The sequence below is a fragment of the Gigantopelta aegis genome, chromosome 10 (genome assembly GCF_016097555.1).
Source record: "Gigantopelta aegis isolate Gae_Host chromosome 10, Gae_host_genome, whole genome shotgun sequence".
Lineage (NCBI taxonomy): Eukaryota > Metazoa > Mollusca > Gastropoda > Neomphalida > Peltospiridae > Gigantopelta > Gigantopelta aegis.
This window is the reverse complement of record NC_054708.1, coordinates 65,717,899-65,732,890: the sequence shown is the minus strand read 5'-3', so window position 1 is coordinate 65,732,890 and position 14,992 is coordinate 65,717,899. Positions and strand designations below refer to the sequence as shown.

The 14,992-nt window shown below is 39.8% G+C and overlaps 1 protein-coding gene across 2 annotated transcripts in view; it reads right to left on the bottom strand.

Annotated features, from left to right (window-relative positions):
- Nucleotides 1-14,992, bottom strand: part of LOC121383962 — a 28,746-nt gene that overhangs the window by 3,361 nt on the left and 10,393 nt on the right. The window contains exons 3-4 of one of the 2 annotated variants that reach the window (XM_041514076.1): nucleotides 9,237-9,339; nucleotides 1,314-1,417 (exon numbers count right to left, since the gene is read on the bottom strand). In XM_041514076.1, the coding sequence (XP_041370010.1) occupies nucleotides 1,314-1,417; nucleotides 9,237-9,339 (207 nt within the window). Of the gene's footprint in view, nucleotides 1-1,295; nucleotides 1,418-9,236; nucleotides 9,340-14,992 lie in introns of both variants that reach the window. The other variant, XM_041514075.1, reaches the window with a different exon arrangement.

Here is a 14,992-nt window from a genome sequence, read left to right as displayed (position 1 = left end):
ACTTTTAGTCGGAAAAGACGTTAAAATTTGGTTTAAACCTGTTTTGTTTTAGGATATGTAAGAAATAGAATAATACATTCGTATCCGTAAGATACCATTTATCTCACAACTCTTCTTTTATAAAAACATTTTAAAACAACTCGTTGTGAGATAAATGGTATCTAACGTCCACTCATGTATTATTCTCTATATTATTAATATTATTGTTATTCACACTATTATTATTATTATTATTATTATGATACACAATACTGATCAAATATCAGGACCATATACTAGTATCTAGTAAAAGAGCAGGGGTCAGTTGCTCTGACCGCACTCGAAAATAAAAATAATTAAATAATTTATTTTAGTTTAGTTAAAAAAAGCCTTTTCTAATTTGCCAGAAAGGAGACTGTCACTGTGTTGTCACCAACTCCTAGTTATATAATTTAACATGCTATATTCTGAGTTACTTTAGTAAAGTTATATATACGCCTAATGTATTTCGTTACTTATCTTTATGCTTTTATCCAATTAAGAATCACTCCCGCTATCCATCCACATGCCATCTTCACATGCCAATGTACCATTCTGTATAGCATACTGTATTTCGTATGAAACGCCACATAGGCCTACCATACATAATGGTACCTTGGCTTGCGAAAATGTACACATTCATATACACATCAATTATTTGGTATGTATGTCTATGACGTAGTATTGTATAACAGAAACGCTAAGGTCGCGATCAGATTTATCCGTGTTTGTTTTCTTTTGTTTTGCATTCGCACCCGCTTCTGCACACGTTGTCTGTTCATCAAATTCGACTGTATTGAAATCAGTAGCCGGGTGAATGTATCTGTACGTCCCCGCTTCCACACAGTTACATCCTTCCGCAATGCAATCGAATTTGGCGAACAACTGATAACTTATGCGGATGCGGATGCGGATGCGGATGAATGAATGAATGAATGAATGAATGTTTAACGACACCCCAGCACGAAAAATACATCGGCTATTGGGTGTCAAACTATGGTAATGCAAATAAATAAAGTGATGATCAACATCAATATAAAAATTCAAGGTTTAAACAAAAACAGTGTAAAGAACTGTGCCAAAAATACAAATACAAATATCACAGAATTTTACGGACACCGAATTTTACTCTAAACTTCAATTTGTGCTGTATTGGCCATTCTCAAAGAGAATGTTACACCCCTGCACCACGGTGAGGTTACAGCACGCGCAGGGGGGGGATGCGGATGAAAACGATCGGATAAGTCTGACCGCGGCCGTACCCTGCTTGCACTTACTTGAGGCGCCGAGCTCACCGGAAGTCGTGGTGTCCTGCTCTTGGAAAAAGAGGATTTCTTAGGCAGGCGAGCGCTGACCGAACCACTCGGTCTCGCACAGTCGTTCGGCTGAATCCGAGGCACTGCAATATAATAATAATAATAATAATAATTAAAAAAAAAAAAAAAAAAAAAAAATATGATCCCGTTCCACGAACGAACAGTAGCTACATGTGACTAAAGTTATCATCGATCAACAATTATTATGTTTTCTATCCTAACTTAAAGCTTTTGTCTTTATTATAGTATAACCTTCTTTTTTCAACTTCTTAATTTAAGCTCTGGTAAATTTCTGATTCCTCTTTAAACAAAATTCTTCAGTATACTTGGTCGGTTTGAATGATGAATCCGATAAATAGCTATTGGTAGCTACTATGTTCATTGGGTTTTTTTATAGATAAAGAATCGAAAGATGTAGATCCACCAGTGACTTTCAGTGGATTGTCCAATTTTGTGAACTCAACTTGACAGACTAGTGAAATGAGCATACTCTGCTTGGTAGAACATCACTAGCAGCTGAATATCCAAAAGTCTCGTTGAAAAAGCTCATCTCTGATAACTGTCTTCTTGGAGATTCTAATACGTCACCGATTATGGCCGCAAGTAATCTTCTTTTTCCGTTTTTACGAACTCCGTTCCAGTTTCGTTTCTGAATGTATGTTGACACTAGTTTGAATTTGTGTCTTCTACTGCATCAAAACAATTTGAAGATAGACGTTCTCATATTTAAACCAATTGTTTGGCAAGTTCAGCGATCCCTCCAAATCGGTTTGCTGAGAAACGTTTGATGCCTGCTCTCTCTATATCTTGGTTATTAACGGGGTTATTCCTTGTACAGGGAAATTGAGTGTGACAACAACATAGCTATTGCAAACAGAGGAAGTTTGTGGATGCTGCTACCTGGCGAGTTGAATGTCTTATTACAAGCAGGGGCGGGACGTAGCCCAGTGGTAAAGCGCTCGCTTGATGCGCGGTCGGTCTGGGATCGATCCCCGTGACCAGTGGGCCCATTGGGCTATTTATCGTTCCAGCCAGTATTCCACAACTGGTGTAACAAAAACCGTGGTATGTACTATCCTGTCTGTGGTATGGTGCATATAAAAGATACCTTGCTGCTAATCGAAAAGAGTAGCCCATAAAGTGGCAACAGCGGGTTTCCTCTCTAAATATATGTGTGATCCTTAACCATAAATCCGACGCCATATAACAGTAAATAAAAAGTGTCGAGTGCATCGTTAAATAAAACATTTCCTTCTTCCTATTACAAGCAGACACTATGAGCAGATTTTGGATTCAAATTTTTGTGTGAAACATTTTTTAAATCTTTATCACATGAGTGATCAATAGCTAGAATAAGATGGGGCCCAGCTTGTCAAAGTATTTTCATTGCCAGTGCCAAAATTATCAGAAGGGGCTGAACAATCTCTTGCGGTTCTTCGGGAAGTCGCTGTCGACCACCTAAGGTATAGCCTAGTTGATTTGAAAAGAAAAAACCGTAATACGTGATCTGGGCCGTATCTCTGTTCAATGCAGAGTCGAATGGGCATTTGGCACAACAGTGGGTGATTCCATGAATCTCTATCTAGAGCGTCATCTATAGGACAGCCACTCCCTCTAGTGAAGATTTCATTCCTCTTGCACTCCCAGATCAGAAGGCCGTCTTCATTATACTATTCTCATGATATGTGAGGTCTTGAGGTGCGGTACCACCGCAAGGGACCAACTAGATCAGGGCCGGATTAAGACCTTGGGGGCCCGGGGTATTTCAGGTTCGGGGGGCCCTCAACATAGAAATTAAATTACATGACAAATAAAAAAATAAACTAATTTTATAATTATTAGTTTTTTATTTATAAAAGACGTCCTTAGTCTGGGGGGGGGCCTTCTGGCAGGCGGGCCCGGGGCAATTGCCCCGTTTGCCCCTTATAAATCCGGCACTGAACTAGATACTCACTTTATGAGACCCAAAAGACAAGGACTTCACCACTGGGCGCCTACAAGGCCTTGCCAAACTATCGCTTCAGCTCTGCTGAACCTCGCTTGGACCGACAGTATTTCTGTATCCTACCTACAGAATAAAGCTGCGTTTCCATAGGTACGTGTTCCGTGAATTATTGAAATAATATGTCTGCCATGTCGTGTGTTGCCATGCTACCCGCGAACCGTCCGTGATACGTGTACGTGAACTTAGAATCGCTTTTCGAACGATGTTTCAAATTATTATGCACGAATCGCGGAAGGGGCAGAATCCTTCAGGAAATGACGTCATACGGAAGAAAAACGCCATCATCAACATGGGCAACAAGTCTAAATTGACCGATTTTTTTATAGTCACCTTTCGAAATTAATTTCTGTCATTCTGTCTTCACGGATGGGTCTGACGCCATATAACCGTAAATAAAATGTGTTGAATACGTCGTTAAATAAACCATGTCCTTCCTTCACGGATAGGTGTACGCGCACGGATAAGGAAACGATTAACACGGACTCGGATTCGCGTTTTCACGTAGTACGAACACGGAAAACGTACATATGAAGGCAAGAATTCCGAATGTTCCAGCATTCAGTTCAGTCAGGCTTAGGTTTAGGGTTCGGGTTAGTGATAGTATTAGCATGCATGCTGGAATATTCGGACGTCTTTCCCATATGAAAACGTAGCTTCACAACCTTGACCCAACTGCACAGTTTAATACTAGTACACACGCGACCAGTGTTTCTTCAAGACCCAAGTTTCAGTTTTGTTGTGTACACGTTACCAGTATAGTTTTTCCAGTTCGAGTTTCATGTGTTTTTGCTGCATAATCCAGTGTACAGAGTTTACGTGCATGCGGAAAGAGAGAAAAGAAAGAAATGTTTTATTTAACGACGCACCCAACACATTTTATTTACGGTTATATGGCGTCAGACATATGGTTAAGGACCACACAGATTTTTGAGAGGAAACCCGCTGTCGCCACTACATGGGCTACTCTTCCGATTAGCGGCAAGGGATCTTTTATTTGCGCTTCCTACAGGCAGGATAGCACAAACCATGGCCTTTGTTGAACCAGTTATGGATCACTGGTCGGTGCAGGTGGTTTACACCTACCCATTGAGCCTTGCGGAGCACTCACTCAGGGTTTGGAGTCGGTATCTGGAGTGCATGTGGAAATGCAGAGAGTACCAGGACAGTGGTGTTGAAACAATCTGATTAAAATTAGCTCTACTGGGGTCTACCAGTATATCTAACAGCATTGCGTGGACACCCATGTCCAGGTGACATTTCATCTATAAATAACAATTTAAATATCGACCAATTACACTTCGCCTTTTATAGCGTTATTCGGGAGCAAACAAATTCTAAAAAGATCGGGCGAGACTATTTATGCAATGGGCGAATTTGTTGGTCTATTTCAAAATTGAAAAAAACCCCAGGGGGGCTGATTTTGCAAGTAAGGTTTTGATTTGTCGAATGAAAGGTCAACTGGACATGAGCTCCAACGGGCTGCTGTTAGATCCACAGGTAATAGTGGAGCTAATTTTAATTAGATTGGTGCTGAAGATTGTAAAAGTGACATTTCGTTTTGTCAAAGAAACATTTCGGTTCTGAAAGTGACATTGCTACTGGGTCAGTAATCTGAACAATCTGTTTTCCCACATAGAGTTGTTCTGATTAATTCAGCTGGTTTGTTGTATTTTTCTGGCGTTATTAATTTTATGGGATAGCTATACTAGTTGGAAGCTTACAGGCGAACCTTAATAACCGTTCCCAGACCCTGAAGTGAACGTTTCTGGCTCGGACACGGTTCCTACTATTTTTAATGACGGGGCGAAAGGTACCTCATGCTATCGGTGTCGACCCGGGGCAATTAATGTGGTACTGAAGTTTGAATAAAAATGTTATGCTACTTTTAAATTGGATAGTTTGCTGTATTAACATATAAAAATTAACAGACAGACAGACATATATACAGAGAGACAGACACACAGACAGACGACGAACGGACAGACAGATTTACACCAGAGCCGTTAAAATTTAGGTTGGAGCCGATATTATTGTATATGTGGTACAGAATTAGTTCGTTGTTACCTTTTGACGTCACACACCGTCAACCAGGTAAAATGGCAATTAACGAGTACCGGGACGTAGATAGATCCTAATTAGTAAAAATCAACAAGTCCCGCGGCGTAAAATTTATTTTAGGACCACTTATACAGTTTATCTACTTCCCGGGCTAATTGGCACCATGCAATTAGAGCGAAGCCCGTTATGATATAATAATCCATTATAGTCACATTTATGGACGGTGAACCTTAAGTAGCATATTTTTTCATAAATGACGTCAAAATTACCTTTAAAGGTTAATATTGCGTGGTACCTACTTTAATCATAAACCGTAATCTAGCTATATAGACCTCATTAGCATTAACAAAATATGCCCCCAAAGTTTGTTATGGCCGGTCATCTAATTGATTTTATAGCCACGGCTTGTACAAACGTCAGCCTACAGGAGAACAGCACTTACAAGACACGACAAAGGCCGTGGTATGTGTTATTCTGTTTCTGGGATGATACATAAAAAAAAATCCCTTGCTACTAATGAAAAAAAAAATGCAGCGGGTTTCCTATGGGTGCGCTCCATTCACTCTCCCGGAGAGCCAGGTTACTCCGCACAGCAATGGAGTGAACGGGAACACTGTCCAGGACTTACTCCACCTTTGCCAGTCGAGGACTTGGTGCAGCGAGAAGATACGATGGCGGACAATTCAAGTTTTGTTTTTCAGGGAAGCATAAATTACTAATTAGCTAGCCAAATGCGAGTAACAAATTCACAAGGACTAGTTAAACAATATAACCACCAGTCCAACAGCCGACATCGTTGTTCTGATTGACTGCAGTCTGCAATTTAAAGCGTTTATTTTATGTTGAATACTTGAAACGAATGCGTGACGACACAGTGACGTTTCGCCGTAAAACCTGTTGTGCTTCAAATTTAGATATTTTGTGTCGTGCATGGTTCAAATTTGTTGTTGTCTGCGTTGTGAGGTCCCATCCTCCTACAAAATTGTTTTTGTAAATAATTTCAGTTTGGTTTGAAGTAAGAAGAAAAGTAAAAGTGTTTTGGAAATAACAATATCGTCAACGAATCTAACTGCTTCCAACTCTGTTCGGTTTGTTTTCTCGTGCACTTCGCGCAATAAACATCCGATTTGTTGTCTGCATGTTCAATTGTGAGGTTTTTCTTCACAATTTGTGAACATTTTTATTGACAATAAAGTTCAGACAAGTAAGTATCTCAATACAAAACGTTACAAACTTTTAAACCAATCGTTTTGCACAGTAACGATATCTGGAAAGGGGATACAACTTTTGTGTGTGTGTGTGTGTGTGTGTGTGTGTGTGTGTGCATGTTAGTTTACAAGCTATATTGTTACCTTTATTTAAATAGAGGGACAACACAAAACCCCTTGCATTTGTGGTGGCGGGGGGTGGGGGGGGGGGTGCTGAAGATTCGCGTTACTTTGTAATTTCATTAGTAGGCCTATATTTAAAAATTGCTTTGCAAATGTATTATATATATAATTATATAATTATTAGTTGAACAAACGTTTCCATTGCTACTTGGACCAACAATGCATAATTCAGGAGCGCACCTTGATCAAAATCATTGGGGGGGTGGGGGGGGGGGGGGGGGGGGGCACTACTTTTTTTTATAAACAAATGAAACCCTATAGGCCTACAAATTAAACCCTGAGATTAGTATGCTATTTTCTGGATTAAAAAGACAGAAAAAAAAGTGAAATTGCCCTCCTGTCCCTCCCCCCCGGGGGGTACGGCCCTGTAATTAATGCCATCAAATGTGCATACATGATTACAGTTGGTCTACCTCCGCTCATTGAACGAAGAAACGCAGGGACCTAAGTTTATTTTTTCAATTCAGTTCAATTTATTGTACATAAACACTCACAAGGAGCAGGTACAAAAACAATAACAATTACATATATGTACATTACATAGTAAAACATGTATGGTTAACAAAGTAACGATATCACGACTGCACTTCTGTGCTGTGAACTTAAACAAATTCTTGTAGTTTGCTTATAGAAAATCCAAATGGTGCGACTAAACAACAACAACTACTACTGCTGCTGCTGCTGCTGCTGCTGCTACTACTACTACTACTACTACTACTACTACTACTACTACTACTACTACTACTACTACTACTACTACTACTACTACTACTACTACTACTACTACTACTCAGGAGACAGTGAATGGAGAGGGGATGGGAATGTCTGAATCAAAAATATTAGTGTTAAATTATCAGGGGCGACTCATTGGTCCAGCTAGTGCACCAAAGTTTGTTTTATTTAACGAGGCCACTAGAGCACATTGATTTTTTATCTTATCATCGGCTGTTGGACGTCAAACATATGGTCATTCTGACACTGCTTTTTAGAGGAAACCCGCTGTCGCCACATAGGTTACTCTTTTACGACAGGCAGCACGGGATCATTTATTTACGCTTCCCACAGGCAGGATAGCACAAACCATGGCCTTTGTTGAACCAGTTATGGATCACTGGTCGGTGCAAGTGGTTTACACCTGGTGGTTTAAAAATCCCATGCCTCGACTGGGATCCGAACCCAGTACCTACCAGCCTGTAGTCCGATGGCCTAACCACGACGCCACCGAGGCCGGTAACCAGTGAACCACGACTGGTACATCAAAGACCGTGGTATGTGCTATCCTGTCTATGTGGTGGTGCATATAATAGATCCCTTGCTGCTCAACCGTAAATAAACTGTGTTGTGTGTCGTTAAATAATTTCCTTCCTTCCTAATTGCTAATAACAATAGGTTTTGGCACTCGTACTAAACCGGGGAGGGGCGTAGCCCAGTGGTAAAGTGCTCACTGGATGCGCTGTCGGTTTGGGATCGATCCCCTTAGGTGGGCCCATTGGGCTATTTCTCTTTCCAGCCAGTGCACCACGACTGGTATATCAAAGGCCGTGGTATGTGCTATCCTGTCTGTGGGATGGCGCATATAAAAGTTCCCTTGCTGCTAATCGGAAAGAGTAACCCATGAAGTGGCGACAGCGGGTTTTCTATCTCAGTATGTGTGGTCCTTAACCATATGTCCGAACCCATATAACCATAATTAAATGTGTTGAGTGCGTCGTTAAATAAATCATTTCCTTTCCTTCCCTTTCGTACTAAACCCGTGACCGGTGCGGCGCCGAATAGCAAATGTTGGCTAATTGCGGTTTATACAAAATATATAACATTTATTATTTCAAACATTGTAGCATAGTCAACATAGTCAGTGATGGACTATCATCATCATTGTCGTCTTATTCCGATTCCAGTATCATGATTGCTGCAGCAGCCCCTTCCTCAACAGAAGCACCCTATATGTCAAAATTACCAAATGTTCTACAACCAGTAGCCGATGATTAATAAATCAATGTGCTCTAGTGGTGGCGTTAAACAAAACAAACTTTAACTTTATTAATACATTAATTTAATTAGTCCGTCCGTTAGTTGGTTGATGTATTTGTTAATTAGTCGAAAAATAAATAGACTGGGCTGATATAACTTTTAAGATAATTATAACAACAAAGGACAAATGTAGTTTATTTATTTATTTATTTCAACTTATTTTTGTTCTTATGTCCATTTAAGGTTCAAACACACTGTTCTGGGCACACACCTCAACTATCTGAGCTGTCTGTCCAATACAGTGGGTTAGTGGTTAGTGAGAAAGAGGGTGCAGTGGTCTTACACCTACTCACTGAGTCGCTAAAACTCGCTCTGGCTGCGAACCCAGTACCTACCAGTCTTATGTCCGATGGCTTAACCACGACACCACCGAGGCCGGTACAACTGTCGTTGAACGAAACAAAGTTTAACACTTACAAGCTGTCTTCCCGAGGACTCTTGGAGTTTTAGACCGTGGAGACGCCGGCGCAGCAACGTCGGTGTCTAAGAACTCTTCTGGAACTCTCCACTTTTCAAACATCTGAAACGACATTAAGCTACCTATTATTCACATGGTTCAACATAACTGAGTTAACACGTGCGTGTAATAACAATATGTCATGCCTTCACAGAATCTATAGCACATTTGATTGGTTAGAAATGACATCGATCTTCCCAGGCACGGGCGTTCGGGTCATGGGTAGAGATTCCGGATGTTCAGTTAGTACCAGTCGTGTGCGTTACGCTTGATTGTCTGTCGTCTTTGCGTAGCCTACAGCATCATAGTCAATATAGACCCACTGTCCTGCTATAGGTTTCTGACAGACGTGTTGTGAAATTTCAGAAAGTACCTATATCAATACGTGATACTGTGTTTGGTCGAATGCACACACTACTAATGAATTATGTCAGGAAATCCTGTTTGTCACGACCATCTGTGACAGAGTGTCGCGTGTTCAGGGGAAGGGGTTTTCTGGGCTCCCCCCCCCCCCCCCCCTACTCAATATATTTTTCTCTCGTTTTGTCAGTATATGTTCCCCATGTGCATATCTCGAACCCCAACACTCCCATAAACGTCGCTCACCACAGTCTACACACTCCAACCTGCTCAAATTTGACGAGGCATTAGATAGAGATCCATGGTATCAACCACTATTTTGTCAAATACCCATTCGACTCTGCATTGTGCAGAGATACGGTTTTGATCATGGATAACGCTTTTGTCGTTCAGATTGAAATCGCTAAAAAGACTGTTAGTTGGGAACATCTCATAACAGCTGTAAACAGGGACGTATCCTAGTTTTTAAACACTAACGCATATTTTTTTTAAAATATTATAACTGTTTTTGATAACTTAAATCATACCTTATTTAGATTTTATTGTTTAGATTATCAATTTCCGTACATTCGAAGTGTTTTTGGTCATCCTGGCGTTTTTAATATCACAAAATGCATTTCTCATATTTTTAAAAACGCACGTGCGTTTGAGAAGTAACGGTTATGGAGTCGAGTTTTAGTCTAATTTTAGAGGGTATTTCACCATTTCAAAGTCACAGACTCATGTTTCACTCAATTGTAACTTTATCCAAATCTGTTACAGGTTTGTAGATTAACTAAACTTAGTGTTAATTTTCACAGGTTGAAACTAGGGTCTGTCCCTTTAACTAAACGATTTCTTTCTTCCTTTCTATATATGACAGATTACATATTAAACACTTTTAGTTTCTTAATCATATTATATTGCCAAAAATATCTCAACACATTGTCCACACAACGCAGAACCGTGCGTAGCGGAGATGCGACGCCAAAAGTGTCCTTTTCAGTTTATTACACGTGCCTGTTTTGTCTATCTAGAGAAGAACCTATATTAATGTGGCCCGGATCTTTATGTTTAGACTGTATACACGGCTTTACAGCGGATTTTAGATGTTAAACTCTAATTTAGTCATTGTTACAGCTGGACTATTTTGATACAAGAAGTTAGCTGAAACTACACAAGTTAGGCTACTCTTTCCAATAAACCGCAAGGGCTCTTTTAAAGGGACATACCCTAGTTTTTAAACACTAACACATATTTGTGTTTACTATTGTAACTGTTTTTAATAACTTAAATCATATCAATTTCTGTATATTCGAAGTGTTTTTGGTCATCCTGGTGTTTTTAATATCACAAAATGCATTTCTCATATTTTTAAAAACGCTCATGCGCCTGAGAAGTAACAGTTATGGAGTCGAATTTTAGTTTATTTTAGAGGGTATTTCTCCATTTCAAAGTCACAGACTCGTGTTTCACTCAATTATAACTTTATCCAAATGTGTTACAGGTTTGTAGATTAACTAAACTTAGTGTTAATTTTCACGGGTTGAAACTAGGGTCTGTCCCTTTAATAACATATCCCAACAAACAAAATAGCACACCGATATACCATGACCAGTCAAGCAACAGATAATGTTTTATTGAGTTCTGTTATCTTAGCAGAATAGGACATGAAAATCCTTAGGTAAACAGTATTATTCGATTACAATGCAAACAATTTACCTAGACGAGTGCTGTTCACACTGTAGATGACCTGTTTAGGTTTATTAGGTATGAAACACGTTCCCCCACATCCATTCTGTCCAAAACAAGCATAGCAGACCCACTATGATTAGTTAGTTAATGGTTTGGTCATTTAACATCGCTGACCGTTGTTTCCGAGGTACGTACATTTGCATCTATTTCAAACACATTAAATTTAACAAAACTGATAGTTTAGCAAATATATTGTCAGCAACGTGTAATATAACGATAAGAAAAGCCGTTATAGGTAACCTATTTTACTCTCACATAGACTAACAGTAATAACCATGGTTAATGCTCGTTAGAGACTTCTGGATATTTTAATTTGACCTTGGTAAAACGTGGGCTGGACGAAGCCCAGTGGTAAAGCGCTCGCTTGATGCGCGGTCGGTCTGGGATCGATCCCCGTCGGTGGGCCCATTGGGCTATTTCTCGTTCCAGCCAGTGCACCACGACTAGTATATCAAAGGCCGTGGTATGTACTACCCTGTCTGTGGGATGGTGCATATAAAATATCCCTTGCTGCTAATAGAAAAGAGTAGCCCATGAAGTGGCGACAGCGGGTTTCCTCTCTCAATATCTGTGTGGTCCTTAACCATATGTCTGACGCCATATAACCGTAAATAAAATGTGTTGAGTGAATTGTTAAATAAAACATTTCTTTCTAGTTTTTTAAATATTTGTTTGTTGTAAAACGTCGTTGTGTTTCATTTAATAAGTTCAGCACATATATTTTACAGGCAATAAGCTAACAAACAGCCTCTCATTACCATAAGGAAATGTCTAGCATATTACATTTCAAACAGTTGGTTGGGGCGGGTGTGTGTGTGGGGTGTGTGTGTGATGGTGAATAAACCTACTTCTAGCACAACACGTTTTGATTAGCAACTAGGGGGCGGTGGGTTGGGGTTAGAGAGAAGGGGTCAGTACCTCACATATAGCTTTCTTTGATATACGAATCACGGATCACTGGATATAACAGAAAACAAACCATTATGTCTACCGAGTAACCGAGCGTTTTCTTATGTAATAATATTACCTTTTTGCCATAAACGATTATTAAAACTTAGAATCATTAACTGCTAAATCATACTATACCTTATCTGTTGGATATCTTTTTTTGTAAGATACTACTATCAATTAAATCCAACTTGTACGTCATCAACAAAAACAAAGCACAAAACTATCTAGAAAAAATGATTAATATCTAGCGGCGGCCATGACTAGTTACTAAGGGTTTTATGCGCAAGCCCCTGACCCGTGTTACGTTGGTCGGAACGATAAGCAATATATCTGACGAAGTCTTTTAAATCGTGGGCTTCAATAGAGCTTTATTACAGGCAGACAAACACAGGCTATTATTGTACCATATCGATATGCGCTTCTGTAAGCCAGTCTGTTGTTAAAAAAAAACACGTTCGTCAATTGATAGGATATTGCGTGACGTGGGCATAACGAGACGCCATGCAAAACATTATTTTTTATTTTATTTTATTAACTGCCAAAAATGTAAACAGTCCCAAAATCAATACCCAGAAAAGTGTGTTATGCAATAGAAGAGTCACTGGGGCGGTTCTAGCCTTTTTGGAGGGGGTGAGGGTGAGGGGGTTTGTGGTCCAGAATGAAAAACAATGTCTGGAATTTTAAAAAGGGCACCATTTTAACAACCTCTATTGTCTTTCCATTTCAACTTATTGTCCGGCTTATATCCAATTAAGGTTCAAGCTCTGTCTTTCCAAAGGTCGACTAAAATGACATTAGACGTGTTTCGCAATATCACAGATTGCTACAGCTGAGCTCTAATGTTGACTGATCTGGTGATAAATTCAAATAAATCGAGAAAAGGGCACTTCTCAAATTGGAGGGTGGGTCCGGACCCCCTGGACCGCCCCTAGATCCGCCCTCAGAGTCATTATCTATATATAATAGTTAGCTAAACAGATTTGTAAGGAGAGGGTTTTTTTTCTAAAGCGTAATTGTGTATAACATAATAACAATATTGGCAATGCATTTTATTAATTTTAAGATCGTAGAAGCTATATTCTTGAAAAGTGGACACATTAAGTATGCTAACAAAATTGAGCAAAAAGAGGAGATTTCATTGTTGATTTTAGTCAAAAGAACAAGGGAAGAAAATAAAACAATGTCGATTCGTATCAGAAAGACGCGCACTTGTTAATCGCTTGCATTCTGACTAAATATAAAAATCTATGAGTAAACATTGGCTATGGATATCTTTATTTAATATGTCTGAAACGAACTTTGTAAAACGCGTTAGTATGATGCAATAAAGATTGTTTTTTAAAGGTATGACACAAAGTTCCGCGTATATAAAACTATTAACTATTTTAGCAACGTTTCCAGAGCCTACCGAAGGCCATGCCTTTCATGTCGGTAATAATCCGTGGGAGTAGCTCGACACACCTCCAGCCCTACCCATTATTGATACTCCCCGTCGGTGGACCCATTGGGCTATTTCTCGCTCCAGCCAGTACACCACGACTGGTATGTCAAACGCTGTGGTATGTGCTATCCTGTCTATAGGATGGTGCATATAAAAGATCCCTTGCTGCTAATCGAAAAGAGTAGCCCAATGAAGTGGCGGCAGCGGGTTTCCTCCCTCAATATCTGTGTGGTCCTTAACCATATGTCCGACGCCATATAACCGTAAATAAAATGTGTTGAGTGCGTCGTTAAATAAAACATTTCCCTCTACACATTATTGATACTGTCAAGAAAATACAGCGCTGGTTCGTTTTGCATAGGGGCGTCGGGTTTTTTCATGTAGCGTTGGTACTGGTTAACACCATGTAAGTTTAATGTCATGACTGGACTCGAGAATAATCAAACTAAAGCTCTGTGGCATCGGATTTAGGAACAAATGTGTATTTTACACACAGTAGGTTGCAACCATTTGGTTGTCGACAATTGCCAAAACATTACATAGATTTTCCTGTAGTCTTACCCCACATATCAGTATCAATAAGGGGTAGGGTTGGAGGTGACTGGAGCTAACGTAGGTTCAATGGTTAAGCAGATATGGAAAGGGTTAGTACCTGAATTAGATGTGTAACCACCTGTAAATACAGGGTGCTATTATATAGCCATTACCAGTCTGATATGAAAAATTATTATTAAAAGCTTGGTCGCCCCCATTGCTGCTAATTCGTAACAATAGCACCAATAGCGACACACAGATTCCCTCACACAAAGCAATTACTTTCTGCTAAACTGCCCTCTTAGACAAGCATGATTGCACCGGAGACATCAACACCAAAATAAAGTACTATATAGTATATCGTATGATCAAGGTTTTTTTTTGTGTTTTTTTTAGCCTTCTTCACTTGTATACTGTTGGTTTTTTTGTTTGGTTTTTGTTTTTGTTGTTTTTTATTCTACAGTTCTTTAACAGTATAAATAGTGTACAGGAGGTGCGGGTCCAAGGGTGTGTATATGTGTGTGCGTGCGTGCGTGCGTGCGTGTATGTGTCTGTGTGCGTGCGTGCGTGTGTGTGTGTGTGTGTGTGTTTGTGTGTCTCTGTGTGTGTTCCTATGTGTGTGTGTGCGTGCGCGCGTGTGTGTGCGTGTGTGTGTGTGTGTGTCTGTGTATGTGCGTGTGTGTATGTGTGTGTGTG